Genomic DNA, 16,996 nt, shown 5'->3' on the forward strand with positions numbered 1-16,996 from the left:
ATTTTATTAGCGGCTCATACAACTCTTATCACAAACAATACATATACATACATCAATTGTATAAAGCACATCTGTACATTCTTTGCCCTAATAATTTTCTTTTTTTTCTTTTCCTTTTTTACATTTTATTAGGGGTTCATACAACTCTTATCACAATCCATACATATACATACATCCAGTGTATAAAGCACATCCGCACATTCCCTGCCCCATTCATTCTCAAAGCATTTGCTCTCCACTTAAGCCCTTTGCATCAGGTCCTCTTTTTAAATGTATCATCTTGCTGAGATAATGATTCTCTGTTGTAGGCAGGTAAAGAAGGGTGTCAGTTTGGGGGATGGGCTCCAGTGTGGAGTTACTCATCTATTAATCAACTGCTGGAGGTTTCAGAACCACCGCTGTTTACAATTATGAGTGATGAGAGCCTGCTGCCATAAAGACATAAAATAGTGGTCACCAAGTAGGTGATTCCGTCCACTGAGGTGAAATGGAATGGCCCATTCAGTGATACCTGTATTTCAAATAGGGGAGAAAGATGGGGCTTTCTTCTCCCATTCAGAATTACAGTCGTGGAATCCCACAGGGGTGGTTTACTCTGTCCTGTGTAGTTCCCATTCATCTGTATGGACAGTGGCAGGAAGCTCCTTTTACCCTTTGTTTGAGAGTATGCGATTTTGTGCAAACCTTGTGCTTGCTTAATAATTATAGACAGATTCTAAGTGAGTGTTTGCTTTTAATGATGGACTTAAATATCCACTCAAGACTTCAATCCTGGAATTTCTTTTAGATTCTCAATGTCGGGTGACAACTGAATAACAACTCTTCTAAATTATCAAGGCTTTTTAGTGGCTGTCATTTTTGTGGGCCCACTGCATTGCTGCCGAAACTCTCATGTGTCTGAAGAGTAAGTTGAAGCCTTACTATTCAACCCTCTGACACCCCCACCACAAACCCTTAAACCAGCAATTTAAGGAGGGTAGACAAACATGTCCTAGACATGTAAACCAGAGATAGCTTAGTGTTCTGTGGTCAACTCTCACCTGGTGGATGAATAAAACCCTCTTGATTACAAAGCTATCAACTAAAAGCTGTGCAGAAAATGCCTGTCTGACTATGTTTCTTTGGATAAAGTCAGGCCAAGCTTTCTTGGGGTGTGAGCCTATTCCCACCTCTCTTTTCTGTGCCACATCTACCGAATGACATTCTCGATGTACTCACTACTATAACTTGAATGATTTCCCCCTAAGGCATCATGTTTCATGTTAATATTTTAATTTTTCCCCTGAACTTGCTCTTTGAAATGTTCTCTTCCGTTTCTTTCATCATTTCTTCCATTTGCTTTAGTTATATTTCTACCAAAGGCAGGATTCCGAGTCTCTTAGTTGTCCACTTTTGTCATACTACCTTTTGTGTCTTGTGGTGGACTTTGCTTTCTTCATACATGATGTTATTGATGTCATCACACAGCTGGTCCAGTTTCCTGCTGTTAGTGTTCACTCAATCCTATCTGTTCTTGAGATGGCCTTGCCATTCATGTGGGATGGATCTCAGGTTATATTTGTGCTCTCACGTAGTTGATTCATTTCTTCATCTTCATGGCCCCAGCTTCATTTTTCACTGCACATAATGACCTCCTCCTAAAATCTCTTAAGTTAGGGCTTATGTCTCAGCACTAAGTTTTTTGGATGTTATAAGTAACTTTCCAATGTCAAAAACAAACCCCAAACCAAAAACCACTTCTGGGAATGCCTTGAGATCATGTAACAATGAAGTAGTTCATCCTGCCCTCAGGTAGGGTACATTGGAAATTGCATTACTTGCATGCGTGTAAAGATGGTCCAGGGAGAAGCAGTGTTTTAGGGATTTCCTGGGCGTGTACTTGATGGACAGGACTTTAGGTTGCATAATCAGGAGTCCTACCCTAGCATCTTGCTCAGATGCCTCATTTGAAAGTGCCAATGTTCTAAACTCTTTAGAACATAGGACTTAGTGAAGTAAAATCCCGTCTTTGAATGGTCTGATGGTATGAAGACTTCATGGGAATGGCGACCCTAATGTGTCTGCATATTTGTGTCCTTCATAAATGAAGGCACTTTGTCCTTACTTATCTTTGGTGTTAGGGTCCCTTATGTAGTGAAACACTTGTGCAACTTCTGTAGTGGATTTGATTTCCGTGGATTGTATAGGCAAGAGTCAGTCGTGCATAGCTGCCATTTATTTTGTTCAAGAAGTTTGATGGAACGATGGAAGAGCTGAGTCCAGCCCTAGCTAGCAGATTCTCTGTTTCCCGAGATTTGAACGGCCGTGCAGCCTCACACCCCCGCCTGTCCCAGTACAAGCCCAAGTGCAGTTCCTTGGAGCAGGATGAGCTGCACCATCGTTATTGGAACTGCAGAAATGCAAGCGACTGGCCTCTGTGAACCACACCAGAAGGCTGGCTGCAGATGACTGGACCGGAGTGCAGAGTGAGGAGGAGGAACACAGGAAAGATGATGAAGACATGGATGTTGACATTGACGAGAAACTCCCCTAGCGCTATGCCAATCAGTTGATGCTCTCTGAGTGGCTGATTGATGTCCCCGCGGACTTTCGGCAGGAGTGGATTCCGGTCTTGTGCCCCGTTGGAAAAAGAGCGCTCATCGTGGCCTCCAGGGGTTGCACCAGTGCCTACACCAAGAGTGATTACTGCGTGAACAGGTTTCCTTCCCTCCTGCCGGGAGGCAGCAGGCAGAGCTCATGGACAGCTACTGACGACACCATTGTGCAGTGCATTCACAGTGAGGCGCACCAGACCTACTACGTTCTGGACCTGATGTGTTACTGAGGACATCCCGTTTATGACTGCCCCACTGATTTCTGGTTCTACAGGATGCATGCGAAGTTAGCTGAGGAAGGCCACCTGGGAGAGCAAACAAAGCTCAATCCTTTTTAGTTTGTGGGGCCCAGAACTTCCAGTGTTCCCCAAGAGGCTGTGTGAGGTGTTGGCCACAGGCTTCCCTTTTGAGGAGGACGGGCTCCTCTTCTACCACAAGAAGATCCACTACATCCCGGGCAGCAAACGCCTGGTGGGCTCGCTATGGCCTTACATGATGCCGCTGGTCTGCAGACCACCCAGCGAGAGTACACAAGGCAACAGCTGCTGCAAATCAGCCAGCAAAATTAATGCTGTTATTCTTTAGAGTTAGTGAATGTTGCGGGGTATAGCATTGATAACAACACCCTTGTCAATAAAATAAAAATACTACAATCATGGTTAAAACATTCAAGGGAACAATGATATTAATTAAAATGTTCTGATTTTGATTACATAGGAGCATATTTTAAAATAAATGACTACTGGGACTCTCTGACATGGGAGGGGGAAGGAGGCAGGTTATTCATCAGTCAACAAGATTGCCTTAATGTGACCAATGTTTGTCTAAAGTATACTTACAAATTTTACCTTGTGATTTCCCGAATCCTTCTATCACCAAGACCATATTTTCCAACTGTTTTCCCTACCTCATTGTTTCCTAATTTCTCACTCCAATTACCAATAATTATCTATGCCTCTTGACTACATGTTGGGTCAATTTCATACTGAAGAGATTGGAAAACTACTTCAGTGTCTTCATTAGTGATTCGTGAGGAAATTTTACTCATCATTGTGTTGACTACACTTTCTTGTATTCCCATAGATATCCATCACAGAGAGCATTGTAGTTCAATACAGATCTCCAAGTTTCCGTTTGATGAACGCACCATTATGCCTCTTGAGTTTGCCTTTCCTGTAGAGTTAGTTAGCCTTGGGATGGTTCGATTCAATATGCAATGACTACATATTCTATTGATCTTTGATTTATCCACCTTGCCAGCTGCTGAGGTCACTGTCCACCATCGGTCTGCCCATATTGGATTCCAAAACCTTAGGGCCAACGTAGACAGAGGAAGTAGCTAGACTGAAATGTAAGTCTCACATGGATCTTGCGAGCCTCTCCCACTGTGAGTTGATAAGAGGAGTAACAAAGCCAGAAAGCTCCCTTCTGAGGAGCTCTGGGTGCCATGATCCAGTTTTGGAGGGCAAGGACAACCAGTGTAGATCTCCCAGAAGTCTGAGCAGACGTCTCGTACCATTCACAAGTCAGGATTGCTCTTGGAGCAGATTGATCAGCAGAAGCAGCAGGAACCCACCCAGGCTCTTGGACCTGGGCATCCAGAGTGTGTGGCAGGATGAGGCCTCAGCCATGGCCGTCCTAAGGTCCCTACTCATGAACTCTTCCCCCCACTGCCATGCAGCTGTGGTCGGTGGACACAGACACGCAGCGAAGGCCACGGTAGGGTCTTGGCTTTTTATCCTGTTCCCGCTTGGGGCTCTCATGAAGTCTTGGCATTCTCAACAGGATATTTTGATATCCTGCTTCCCAGATGATTCCACCCAGGGGATGTGAACTCTGAGATGTGGATATATGCCTGAACACTGACACCAAGTTTTGGAGAGTGTGGTCTGAAACCCAATCCATTGCGTCCAGTGACAACCCAACCCAGGACTGTGACTTCCAAAGGGAAGGATCCCGTAGCAAGAGAGAAGCCTCAGTGTTTGGCCTCTATGTATTTGCTCACAAGCATTTTGCCTTCTTGAATCAGTACCAGATGAATTGCTCACTATTATCATTACAAGAGTCAACTGTGGAAAGACCCTGCCACCCCTCTGCTGTCAGGAGTTAGCATTTGAAGGAGATCTGTCACAGCTTCCGATTATTGAGGAGATCTTAAATGGGGTACAGATGGATTCTGTGCAGGAGGTGGGAATCCACTGCAGAATGGACCTGCAGCGGCTCAACTGGTTTACTGCTTACCTGTCCCAAATGGGTCACCGGAGCACACTCCATGTTTCCCACGTAAGTCCCACATAAGTCCAGATCCCCTGGTGTCATGTACCATGGACAAAGTGGAGAAGTGTCTTGCAAAACTGGCCTCTCATATCCTCAGTCTGCATTACTCCAGCACCTCGTTCTGGAATCAGTCTTCTTCCTCAATGACCACGTCTATCAGCTGCTCAGTTGTTGGCCTACACATTCGCAGTTTCTCTCTTTAAAAGCACTGCATTGCTTTGGACTCTGGCCTGACAGCCTGTGCTTTTGTCCCCAAACCAGCCAACTAAGGTCCCCGCATATGAGTGGTATGTTCAGGGATTCCTTAAGACACGAATTCCTCCCAAGTCTGCTAGAGAGGGTCTCAGCCACTGTGAACCACCTGAATTTGGCTGACTGTGAAATCGATGACTCTGAGCTCACTGCCTTGCAGCCTGCTCTGTGCCAGTACTCCGCGCTCACCACCTTAGAGTTGGGTGGAAACCCAGTCTCCATGGCTGTCCTGCAGACCTGCTTCAGCACACAAGCTCTGTGTAAGTTCTCCCTTCTGGGGCTCCTTTTGCCTCAGGATTGCTATGAGGGCACGGAAAGTTCTCTGCATTAGGATAGTCTTTTAGAGGCATTGGAGGATCCCAAGACGACCCTGCAGGCTACAGATTCCTCACTTTAAGATTTTCTCCCAGTAAGGGAAGTTGGGATGAAATCATCATGCATGTGGAAAGCTAGTGTGGTTGCCTTCCTTACTAATCCTCACTTATGCTTCTGGTTTACTGTACCACTTGGAAAACCCTCATGTTCACTATGCAATGATATTATTTGGAGTTAGGTTCAAGAGGATTAGGCTATCTTTGCTCTAACAATGTGGTGATCGGGGTTGAAGATTACAGGAAGCATCTGACATTTACACCCTTAGCCCAGTCATTCCTTGCTGGCTTCACATCTCTCATCTACAAGACATGAAAAGAGAGGCCAACAGACAGGAGCAGAGCATGTCCTTGGAACCCAGGGTCCCTGCAGGGGAAACTTATAGATTCAGAAGAACCTGGATGCCAACACTCGTGGAATCCCCATGGAATGCACACAGATCCTGAAAAGTTACCAGTTCATCCCAGTACAAGACAATCAACATCCAATCTTTCATATCCATGTCTAAGGTTCTGACACTAACATATTTTGCCTAAGATAAAATAAATGTCTCTTTGTAAAGCTATCCTCTTGTGGTATTTACTTCTCCTGGAGCTACACTATTAAAAATGTGCATTCAATTTTGGTCTCTGTTCCCTCGACCTAACAGAAATGGGCACGGAAGGATGTCAGTTTTGGAGTTGTGCCTAGGTAGTCGGCTGTGCTTGTCTATTAATCAATAGTTGGAGGCTTCCAAAACCACTAGCTTCTACAATGGAGAATGATGAGAGTCTGCCACCTCAAACACACGCAGCATTGTTTACCAACAAAGCTCATACAGCCCTTGAGAGAAAGGGGAAAGAATCCCATGGGGCAAAAGCACACAAGAACGCTTTATATATGGGAGAAAGATGGGGCTTTCTACTCCCACACAGAGTTACAGTCATGGAAACTCTTAGGTTGATGCTTGTATCCTGAGAGCACTTGAGATTTAAGACAGTGTGTGGGATCCTTCTGCAGAGGTCAGTCCTTCAAACATTGGTCAGCACACCACCAGGTCACTGGTTCAAATTTGTCAGCCAGTCCTTGTGCTTTAATGAAGCCATCGACTCCTGGAAAGATTGACAGTCAGTAGGAAGCCAAGGAGGAATTTGTACTCCTTTTCATACTTTTTTCATAAGTCGGAGGAGGTACAGTGGAAGAAAGTTTGTGCTTCAGGAAGTGCGCTACAAAGAGGAGCATCCATAATGACAAAACTATATTGCATGTATGAGAAACGGGAAAATAAAACCATTTCTGTAAACACCCACTTAATCCTTTTTCACCCGCCAACACAACCCTCACCATCTTCTGTGGCCTCTCCCTCCCAGTGCATAAGGGGTGATGGCCGAGGGCTTGTGTGAACAGGGCTGGGTCTGGATTCTCAGGAGTTGGTCTGTTCTGATGGCATCAGCCCGGCTGATGAGATCTCATGAAATGCCATCACTTCCATGATGAGACCTACTGTGAACAGCCAATGAGGGGGAAGCAATAGCTTCCTGGTGGGTGTGGTCTTATCCTTTAAAAGGACTCTCTGAATGCTATGGAGCTTTGTTCTGCACCTGGACCCTTCACCTGACCTGAAGGTTTCTGGACTTGAGACGGAACCTTGCCAACATTTTCCTGGCTTCTCTGGAAGTTTTCAGGCTCAACATTCTTGACGAAGAAGTCTGCCGTTCGACCTGCCTTCTTGGATTCTTCAGGCACCGGATCTACTTCAACAAGGACCGTGGCCAAGACTGAAATTGGAGCCTTGTCAGCGTCTGCAACTGTGAGTTGAATGAGAGTTACATGAAAACTACCTGAATGGTTGCGAGGAGCTGATGGGGAGGGACGCAGATCTTGGAGGGCTGGTGTAAGGAGATGGGAGAACACAGCGGCCTCTCCGTGGGAGACCAGATCCATGGATGGACAGAGGGAAAGGGTCTTGTCCTAGAATCCCTGTTTCATACGCTACTTCTTGTCATGGTTGAATGTCTCCTTCTTTTAGGAAACCCACTCTGTGTGTTCCTTCATCTTGTTTTGGTGGCCCCTGCATTTTTCATCGCATATTTGTGTGGTAATTTGTTTCACAGTGGTGGCTTGGGAGGACAGGACAGAACAGTGCTTCCTTCGTAGGTTATAGGATTTCTGTGCATCTGGAATGACACAAATGCTCCTAACCAAAACAGCATCTTTCAAAATTGGGAACCATAGAATTTTGATTGTGAAATTCGCACTTTCGATTCGTTCTGTTCTGTCTTGTTTTGTTTTGCTTCTAGCACTTGTGGTCTTCTTCAGTTCCTTGTGCTTAAAAAATTCTAAGGAAGGTTCTTCAGCTCTGTCTGTATTGGGTTTGACCTTACATGTCGAGCACTTTCTGACAGCCTCTCAGACTGAAGCACACTGACATGGAGTCACTGCTGACTTTCAGCTTCCCCTTAGAAATGCTGGTGCGATAACTCTTCATGGGACAAGAAAGCCCAGTGTTTTTCCTGCGAAGCTGCTGGTGGTTTCAAACTGCTGACCATGCAGGTCACAGCAGCCCAATGTATAACCAGTGCCTGCGAATGCTCCCGAGTCTGTCCTAATGCAGGGAATAGTCCCACTGCCTTCTTGAGAACCAACACTCATTTTCTGACCACCAAATACTCATGTTGAACTTGAAAGGACACGGGGAAGATCAGTAGCTCGGAATCTCACGGTGTCCTGGAAGCAAGGTGGAACAGATTGCTCTGGGAAAGACAGGTAAATGATGCTGAAGCACAGGGGCAGAATGAGAGTGTAGACTTAAGGGAGGTCTCCTGTAGACTAAGACATGTAAATGAGCGAAAGCTTCGTCTTTTGTCCTCCTCAATGATGATGTGATGGATAAAAAAAGTCCCTTTTTTATTCCAAAGCTATTAACAAAGATCTTGGCAGAAATGACTATGTTTAGTTTTTCTGTAGACAGGAGGAAACCCCAAACGAATCTGTATTTAATTGGCTCTGCCTTTATTTTTCCAGCTTTTATGTGAGACAAAGCTTTAACTGGGTCTCAGCTCCTTCCCACCTCTCCTTTCTCTGTTACATGCACGGAATGGCCTCCTCTTACCACCTCTTTGACCTCCTATTGTCACTGGTGATTTTCACCTTGAGCAGCATATCTCACTATAATAGTGTAGTTTGTCTTCTGTTTTACATGTTCTGCTCAGCTCTTGATGATTTCTTCCATTGGCTTTAGCGATGCTTCTACCAATGTCAGGATTCAGAGTATCCTTTGCGTCCAGCTAGGTCATTCATTCTTTTCTGTTTTGTGAAGGATTTTTCTTTCATACATGATACTATTGATGTCATGCTATAGCTGGTTCAGTTTTCTGTCGATCGTATTCACTTGATCACATCTGTTGTTGAGATGCTCTTGACATTCAAGTGGAATGTGTCTGAGGTTATATTTGCATTCTCCTGCATCTGATTCAAGTCTTCAGCTTCATGGCCCCAGCTTTGCTTTTGCCTGCTGATAATGAACTCCCACAAAATGTCTTTTAGGTAAGGGCTTCAGTCAGAACATTTCATTTTCAATAAGTTATCAATAACAGTCAAATCAAGAAAACCACTTCAGCTAGATGGCTGCTTATTTAATTTTTAAGCCCTTAACACCCCCAAAGCTATATCTTTTCATAGACAGGCAGCTTTCCCCACCTTTGCTTATGCCCACATTTCATCTTACGTTATGGTATCGGGAAGGTGAGCATCACAGAATGCAGATAATTAGGACCAAGTGACTTTTGTTGAGGTAGTACTTGAATCTAGGCCCCATGTCCATCTGCAACCTTAATTCTTAACATATAGATATAAGTACATGGATCGGTTTCCCTCTCATTGTATATAAACAGGGTCAAGTATAAAGAAAATGTTTTGAAACCGATGATATTAGCATCCCTGCAAATGTGCTTGACACAATGAATGCATGTGTGGCTTATGATAAGAGGTGTAAGAGCCCCCAATAAACGTATTTAATAAAAGGAAAGAAACATCTGTCTTCCATTAAAAGAAATTTTTAAAAAGTGAATGCGGACATCCGGCTTCTTACTCAGAAAGTAAGTTTTGAGTGGAATGTCTATTTCCTGATGATTTCACTCTGTTGTGATGTTTGAATATTCTGCATTCATGATCTAGGGAATGAGCGATGCAGATGAATCCAGAGAGGCAAAACCATCTGTTGTCAGAGCCCCTGAGCTGAAAGGATGAGACCTCCAGTCCCATGGATAAGTGTTCCCTAGCTCTGAAATGTCAGGCCCTTTCATCTCACTCTCAGTCTTTGAAACTTGAGGTAGCGTCCCCCAAATTTCCTACTTATTTTTGCTTCATTCACCTCCCCAGCTGCTGAGGTCACTGTCTGCCATCAGACTCCTGACTGCCCATCTTGGATTCCACAGCCTCTGGGTCAACTTGAGTCAGAAGAAGAAGAAGAATCCAGTTTGAAATCTAAGCCCACGTGGACCAGCCTCTACCAGTGTGAGTTACTGGAAAGATTAGCATGGTCAGCGAGCTCCTCTCTGAGGGGCTAAGGGGATGACAGTGGAGTCCAGAGTGTGGAGGGCTAGGACAACCAGATTGGCTCTCCCAAACACTGAGCAGACCCTTTCTCTTCATTCACAGGTCAGGATCGCTCTTGGAGCAGATTGATCAGCATGAGCAGCAGGAACCCACCCAGGTTCCTGGACCTGGCCATCCAGAGCGTGTTGCAGAATGAGGCCTCAGCCATTGCCTCTCTGGAGTGGCTGCCCACAGAGCTCTTCCCTCCCCTGTTTGTGGCAGCTGTTGTCGGAGATTACAGAGAGACAGTGAAGGCCATGGTTGGGGTGTGGCCCTTCCTCAAGCTCCCTCTGGGGGCTCTGATGGAAGATTGTCAGTCTCCCCCTGACATCTTAAAGGCTGCCCTTGATGGCCTTGCTATACTGCTTTCCCAGAAGGTTAAGCACAGGAGATGCAAACTGAAAGTGCTGGATTTACAAATGAACACTGGGACCAACTTCTGGAAAGTGTGGGCTGGACGCCAGTCTACTGCCTCTGTAACGTCAGAAGAGGATCCAGAGTCCACCCATCCCAAGACTCAGATCCTCAAAGAAGACAAATGTAGGTCAGTGGAGAAATATCCAGCCTTGGCTGGCATGACGGTGCTCACTGACCTGTGCTTTCAGGCAGACATCCCAAATGAAATGCTCACCTTCCTCATCGAAAGGGTCAAGCAGACGAAGGACCTGCCACACCTGTGCTGCAGGAAGCTCGAGCTTGTTCGGAATGTTGCCCCGCTTCCCATTCTTGGGGAGATCCTCAACATAGTGCAGCTAGACTCTGTCCAGGAGATGAGATTGCTTGGTAGCTGGGACCTGCAAAGCCTCAACTGGTTCGCTCCTTACCTGGCCCAGATGGTCCAGCTGCATACACTCCTCCTCTCTGAATGCACCCTGTATTGCATCGTCCCCGGGGAGAACGATGAGGACGAGGTGCAGAAGCTGCTTCAACAATTCACCACTCAGCTCCTCAGTCTGCATCAGCTCCACACCCTCATGCTGCACTCTGTGAACTTCTTTGGTAACCACCTCCACCAGCTGCTCAGATGCTTGCAGGCGCCCTTGGAGACCCTGCACACACGCCGTTCCTTGCTTATGGACCAGGACTTGACATACCTGTCCTCATGTCCCTGCACCAGCCACCTGAAATCCCTTGACTTGAGTGGTGTACGCAGGCCTGGCTCCAATTACGAGTTCCTCCCTGCTCTGCTGAACAGAGTCTCAGCCACCCTGGTCCACCTGGATTTGGCGGACTGTGGCATCACGGACTCGGACTGCGATTACTTGCAGCCTGCTCTGGGTCACTGCTCTCAGCTCAGAACCTTGAAACTCTGCGGAAACCCGTTGTCCATGGCTGTCCTACAGACCCTGCTGTTTCACACTTTCCCAAGGTGCAACTTTGCCTTTCTAGAGCTTCCTGTCCCCCTCAATTGCTACATGGACCCCCAGTTAACTCTGCCCTGGCATACCCTTGCAGAGGTGATGGTGCAGCTGAGGCTGACCTTGCAGCTCCATGGACCCCAAAGAATACGCCTTGCTTACAGGCACTGTCGCACCCTGTGCGATGCAATCTGCATCCGTATGGACAACTAGTGCCACAACCCTTTGCCATCTGTTCTCAATCCTGACTTCTACCTCGGGATCCCAATGTCGTATTTGGAAAGACTAGTGTTTCCTAAATTAGAGCGGTTTGGATTGAGTTCTTGAGCTTGAGGTCATGTTTGCTATGATGACGAAGGAGGTTGGAGGTATCGGTCAGAGGATGCATCTAACGTGATCAGCCTTCCTGAAGTCAAGCCTTAATTGCTTCACATCCATCTTCTGAAAGTGATGGAAGAGGAGATTCAGCAGCAGGTAGCAGATGTGCTCACCCACATCACGAATCAAAGCCAGGAGCAAAATACATCCCTGTCACCCACGGCCCCTTCCGTGGGCATATGCAGGACCTTGGCGACGTGGATGCCCAGGCACATGGAGTTCTTCAGGACTGCAGGTGTCCCCGATGCTAAAAAGCGACATGACCTTCCGCTGACTCCTTTCCAGGGAGAAAACAAGTGCCGAGAGCCCTGCCCCACATTTCTGTCTCCTACCCCTTGCAATAGTAGAAAATAAACGCATGTTCCAAAGCCATGCACCCGTGCTATTCATTTCTCCTGCTGCAAGAGTGCCGAACTTAAGAACACCCAGTGATGCTCACCTTCCCGACATGATCGCTGAAGACAAAGTGGGTGCATAAGCAAATGTGTTGGAGAAAACTGATGGTGCACGTCTATCAAAAGATATAGCATTTGGAGACTTAAAGGCTTGAAGATACACAGTCAGCCATCTAGCTGAAAAGCAAACATGTCCACATGGAAAGACACCAGCCTGTGTGATCATGAGGTGTCAATGGGATTATTTTACAGGCATTTGAGACCCAGAACAAAATCATACTAATTTCAATAGGGGTGCAGCGGGTGGTGGGGAGGAAGCACAGTGTGGAATCCCCAAGCCCATCTGTAGACAATTGGACATGCCTTTACAGAAGGTGTGTCGGGGAGAAGTTGAGACACTCAGGGTGCAGTATGAATGAAACATACAACTTTCCTCTAGTCCTTTAAGGCTTCTGCCCACTCCCCCTGACTATCATGATCCCATTTCTACCTTAGAAATCCAGCCAGACCAGAGGATGTACACTCATAAAGATCAGAGCTGGAAACACAGGGAATCCAGGATCGATAAAGACGTAGGACCAATAATGAGAGTAGGGATGCCAAGAGGGTAAGGTGTAAGTGTGGGGAGAAAAAGGGAATCGATCACTCGGATCGACTTGTAACTCCCTCCCAGGGGGAGAAACAACAGAAAAGTGGGTGAAGGGGGACAGCGGATGATGTAAGACATGAAAATAATAATTTATAACAAACAACGCGTTCAAAAAGGAGGGAGGGAAAAATAAGGAGCTGATATGAACGGCTCAAGTAGAAATAAAATGTTTTGAAAATGATGTTGGCAACATATGCACAAATGTGCTTGACACAATGGATGGATGTGTGGATTGTGATAAGAGTCGCAAAATATTTAATGATCATGACAATAAAAACCTTGAGCATGCCTACTGATGTCGGTGTGAGTTACTGTAGGATCACACCCCACCCGTAGCAACCCTCTTCACAACAGAACCAACACGGACCAGTCGTCTCCATCCTCACAATTTTCCCTATTCCTGAGCCCATTGATGCTGGCACCGTGTCAATCTATCTCCATGAGGGCTTTCCTCTTTTTATCCGCCCTCCACTCTGACAAGCAGGAAGCCCTTCTGCAGGGACTGGTTTTCCTGACAATATGTTCAAAGTACGTTCAGGAGAAGTCTTGCGCTCCATGCATCTAAGGATCACACTGGCCACACTTTTATGAAGGCACATTGGTTTGTCATTTTAGCTGTCCATGGCACTTTTAATGATCTTCTCCAGCGCCAGAATTCTAGTGCACCGGTTTTACTATGGTCTTCCTTCTTCAGTGTCTAACTTCCATATGTGTAGAAGACCATGGAGAATACCATGGCTTCGTCAGGAATACCTTAATTCTCAAAGGACTATCTTTGCTGTTCTGTACCTCAAGAAGGTGTTGTGCAACAGATTTCCTTAGGATAAAATGTCTTTTGATATTTTGAATACTGTTTCCATACCATTGATTGTGGATCCAAGCAAGAAAAGAATTCTTGACAATTTAAAATTTTTCTCCATTGATCATGCTGTGACATACTGGTTCAGTTATGACAATTTTGGTTTTTTGACATTGACTTTTAATCCCTAGGTTTCGTGATTTTAGCTGCTGGAACAAACATAGGACAAGATACATCTTTTCCTCAGTGGTCTCTTATATCTTTTGGGGTGTATGCCCCCAAATGGCACTGCTGGGTTGTGTGCTATTTCTATTGCCAGCTCTTTTAGGAATCACCAGATTCCTAAATGTGTTTGTACATATTTACATGCCCACCAGCAGTGGATAGTGATCCACTATCTCTACCCCTTCAATCATTTGTTCTTCTTTATTTTAAAATTTTTATTTTTATTAATTGAGATACAGTTTTGGTTATTACATGGGATTTCAGTATTGTCCATTATTTTATCAATAAATATATTTTCCCAGTGTGTGGATTCTTGTTTTAATCTTTTGAGGAAATATTTTAATGTACACATATTTTCTTTTAACAGGTTCCACTCATCTTTTGTGTTCTCCATGGTGTCTGCTCCCTTTCTTAGATCTGGTAGCCTGTATATTCCCTGCTCTGGGGCCCTTAGATATATCCCATGTTTTTCAAAGATGATCATGACAAGATCCAGCTCAAAGTCATAGAGTTTCATAGAATCCTTAAACATGGGGAGACCATGGTCATGAGGAAATTACCTCCGAGTTCCCTGGCTCACAGTACATCTCCACCTGGACTTCATCATGTGATATCAACCTCACCACCAAGACCAGTGCATTATACCAGCCCAGTACGTGAGCATGCTAGAACAGACATGCTGACACATCACCTTAACCCTTCTCCATGACTGCATGTGTTGACAAGGGATTCATTTAAGAACATAAAGGAACATGTGAAAGGCAGTGTAGGAGGAGGAGGCTAAACATTAGTCACATGAAACAGAATCATCATGCTCAGTCTCAGGTCTACATATAGTTTTGTTCTGTTGGATATACATCTGTCTATCTCAATCCCTATAGCACAAGCCAGAGCCACCACAATCAGGGTGCTTCCAACACCTAGGGAGCCTACACCAGAGGGAGCAACTGCCCCTCGGGACTGACACAGCCTCCACTTACCCCACGAAGTGAGTCATCGTTTACAACTTCTGGTCTTGTGCTCAGTCAATCTCAAAAGCACAAATACTGTATGAGAACACTATTGTAGGAATAAACACCAACGCAAAGGTTGGCACCCACACTGTGGTTATGAGGTAATTTGATGGGGTAAGTTGTGTAAGCTCCCAATAAAATGATTTTTAAAAACAAACAAATATTTGGGAAGACGTCAGTGGAAGAATGTAGCCTGTATCACATCACTAACTATTCATATCTGACACAATTTCCATTCTGACATTGCAATACCTCGCCTGCCTGTATAGTTTTATTGATTTTATTTCGCATATCATACACCTCCATAGTTTGGTTGCTTTTAAAAAGGGTTGCATATGCATCCTCACAATCCACTCTATGCCCCCCTCCTACATTCATTACTTGCTCCCCTATTCCCTTCACCCTCTCCATCCTCTGTCACTGATAAACCGTTGCGTCAGATATTATCTCGATGCTTCCACTCTTTCATCTTGTCCACTGATTATAAACCACGCCGGTTTACTGGGAGTCTTGTTTTGATTAGTTTGTAGAATAGAAACAAAGGAAACACACACTGTAAAACGAACAAACAAAGCAAAATGAAAACATTGACCCTCATCCCCTTGGGGTATAGTGCAATTTTGCTGATAGAGGCACTAATTGATCCATTGGCTTAGATAGTGAGGTAATGTGGAGAAGAGTTTATGTGAGCACAGTGCAGGTGCGAACCACAGGCTGTGCGTGGTTTCATTGCATGCATTGGATGCTGAAATGATCGAGCTCTGTTTTCATTGCGTCAGGGTTGCATTTTCTGTAACGTTCTTTACAAGGGTGGCACCTTGTCGATCAGATTCATACCTGTCAGAAGAATGCAAGGAGAGCGCTGAGTAGTAAATATATGGATGTTCTGGGGGCCCTTTGATTGGACACCCAAGAAGCCAGGGGTCCCACCCGAGGTCCAAAGACGACCATTTCCACCGTGTGGGGTGGCCATTGTTTGCTTGCACTCCCATCAAGGAATCTCAGTCCTAAGTCAGAAGCCACAGCAACTTCTGACTGAGATGTTCCCCGACCTTCAGTCAGGCTTCCACACCGCGTTCTTCTATTGTGAAGCCATGTTCCCTGTACGGTCAGCACCTGGGGTAATCATAGTCCTTAGTCCGTGGCATGGATCAATGAGCTTTTCATAGAAAGTTACTCAAACGTTTCTACTCAGGATCATAGAACTGGGTGTATTCCTCCCTTAATTCCATATAAATTACTGTTTAGCACACCTTCCCCCTATGAGGATGCTCCTCCCCATGGACCCACCAGCAGACTGGTCAGTGCCTCCTCTGATATGTACATGCTCCCCTGCCCTGGTCTTAATATGATTGCCCAGTAAGGTTCCCCTCTCAGTCCTGTGGAGGGCCTGCTGATTTTGTCCCAGCCTTGTCTCGATGCTGTACAGCATCAAGTGGATGGTCTTCACCCTGTTCCTCCTTCCCATAGGAGTGACCCTCGCTGAGGTGAGGCCTCTTTCCAGTTGGATGGTATGAAGTGCTTATAAGGACGGTGCTCTCTGCATTAGGGATTGAAGGCAATCTTTCTACCAGCGTGTTTTGGAATCGGCCTCTAAGATTTGTTTAATTGGTGTCTGTGCTTATACTAGTGGATTCGCACAATACCTATCCTTCTGTGATGGACTGACTTCACTCAGCCTAACGGGTTCCATGTCCTCCCATGTCTCGCGGGGTTTCATCCTTTTATCCACTGTGTTCAGGAAAGCGCAGGATCCATTGTGTGGATGTGACACAGTTTCTTGTTTCTTCCTCTCTTTCGTTCTCTTTCCTTCCTTATTTTTTTTAGCAATGAAGAGAAACACTGCAGTTGTATTTATTTAATAAAACATTTTATTAGGGACTCATACAACTCTTATCACCATCCATCGTATACATGCATCAGTTGTATAAAGCACATCTGTATATTCTTTGCCTTAATCATTTTCAAAGCATTTGTTCTCCACTCAGGCCCTTTGCATCAAGTCCTCTTTTTTCCCCTCCCACCACGCTCTCCCCTCCCTCATGAGCCCTTGGTAGTTTATAAATTATTATTTTTTCATATCTTGCCATATCCGGCGTCTCCCTTCAC

At 45.4% G+C, this 16,996-nt stretch overlaps 1 protein-coding gene and 1 pseudogene across 1 annotated transcript; both read left to right on the forward strand.

The window, feature by feature from the left end:
- The first annotated feature begins 2,237 nt into the window (after positions 1-2,237).
- LOC142434776 (snurportin-1 pseudogene) lies at positions 2,238-3,179 on the forward strand (annotated as a pseudogene).
- Positions 3,180-10,645: 7,466 nt separating this feature from the next.
- Positions 10,646-11,641, forward strand: LOC142434777 (PRAME family member 12-like). Its single transcript, XM_075539384.1, has one exon. The coding sequence runs from the start codon at positions 10,646-10,648 to the stop codon at positions 11,639-11,641; it is 996 nt and encodes a 331-aa protein (XP_075395499.1).
- The last annotated feature ends 5,355 nt before the right edge of the window (positions 11,642-16,996 follow it).

This window comes from Tenrec ecaudatus, chromosome X, assembly GCF_050624435.1.
Source record: "Tenrec ecaudatus isolate mTenEca1 chromosome X, mTenEca1.hap1, whole genome shotgun sequence".
In the NCBI taxonomy this organism is placed as follows: Eukaryota; Metazoa; Chordata; class Mammalia; order Afrosoricida; family Tenrecidae; genus Tenrec; species Tenrec ecaudatus.

What these genes read in the sequence shown, in the direction of transcription:
- LOC142434777 (XM_075539384.1), top strand. Translation starts at nt 10,646, where the DNA reads ATGACGGTGCTCACTGACCTGTGCTTTCAGGCAGACATCCCAAATGAA.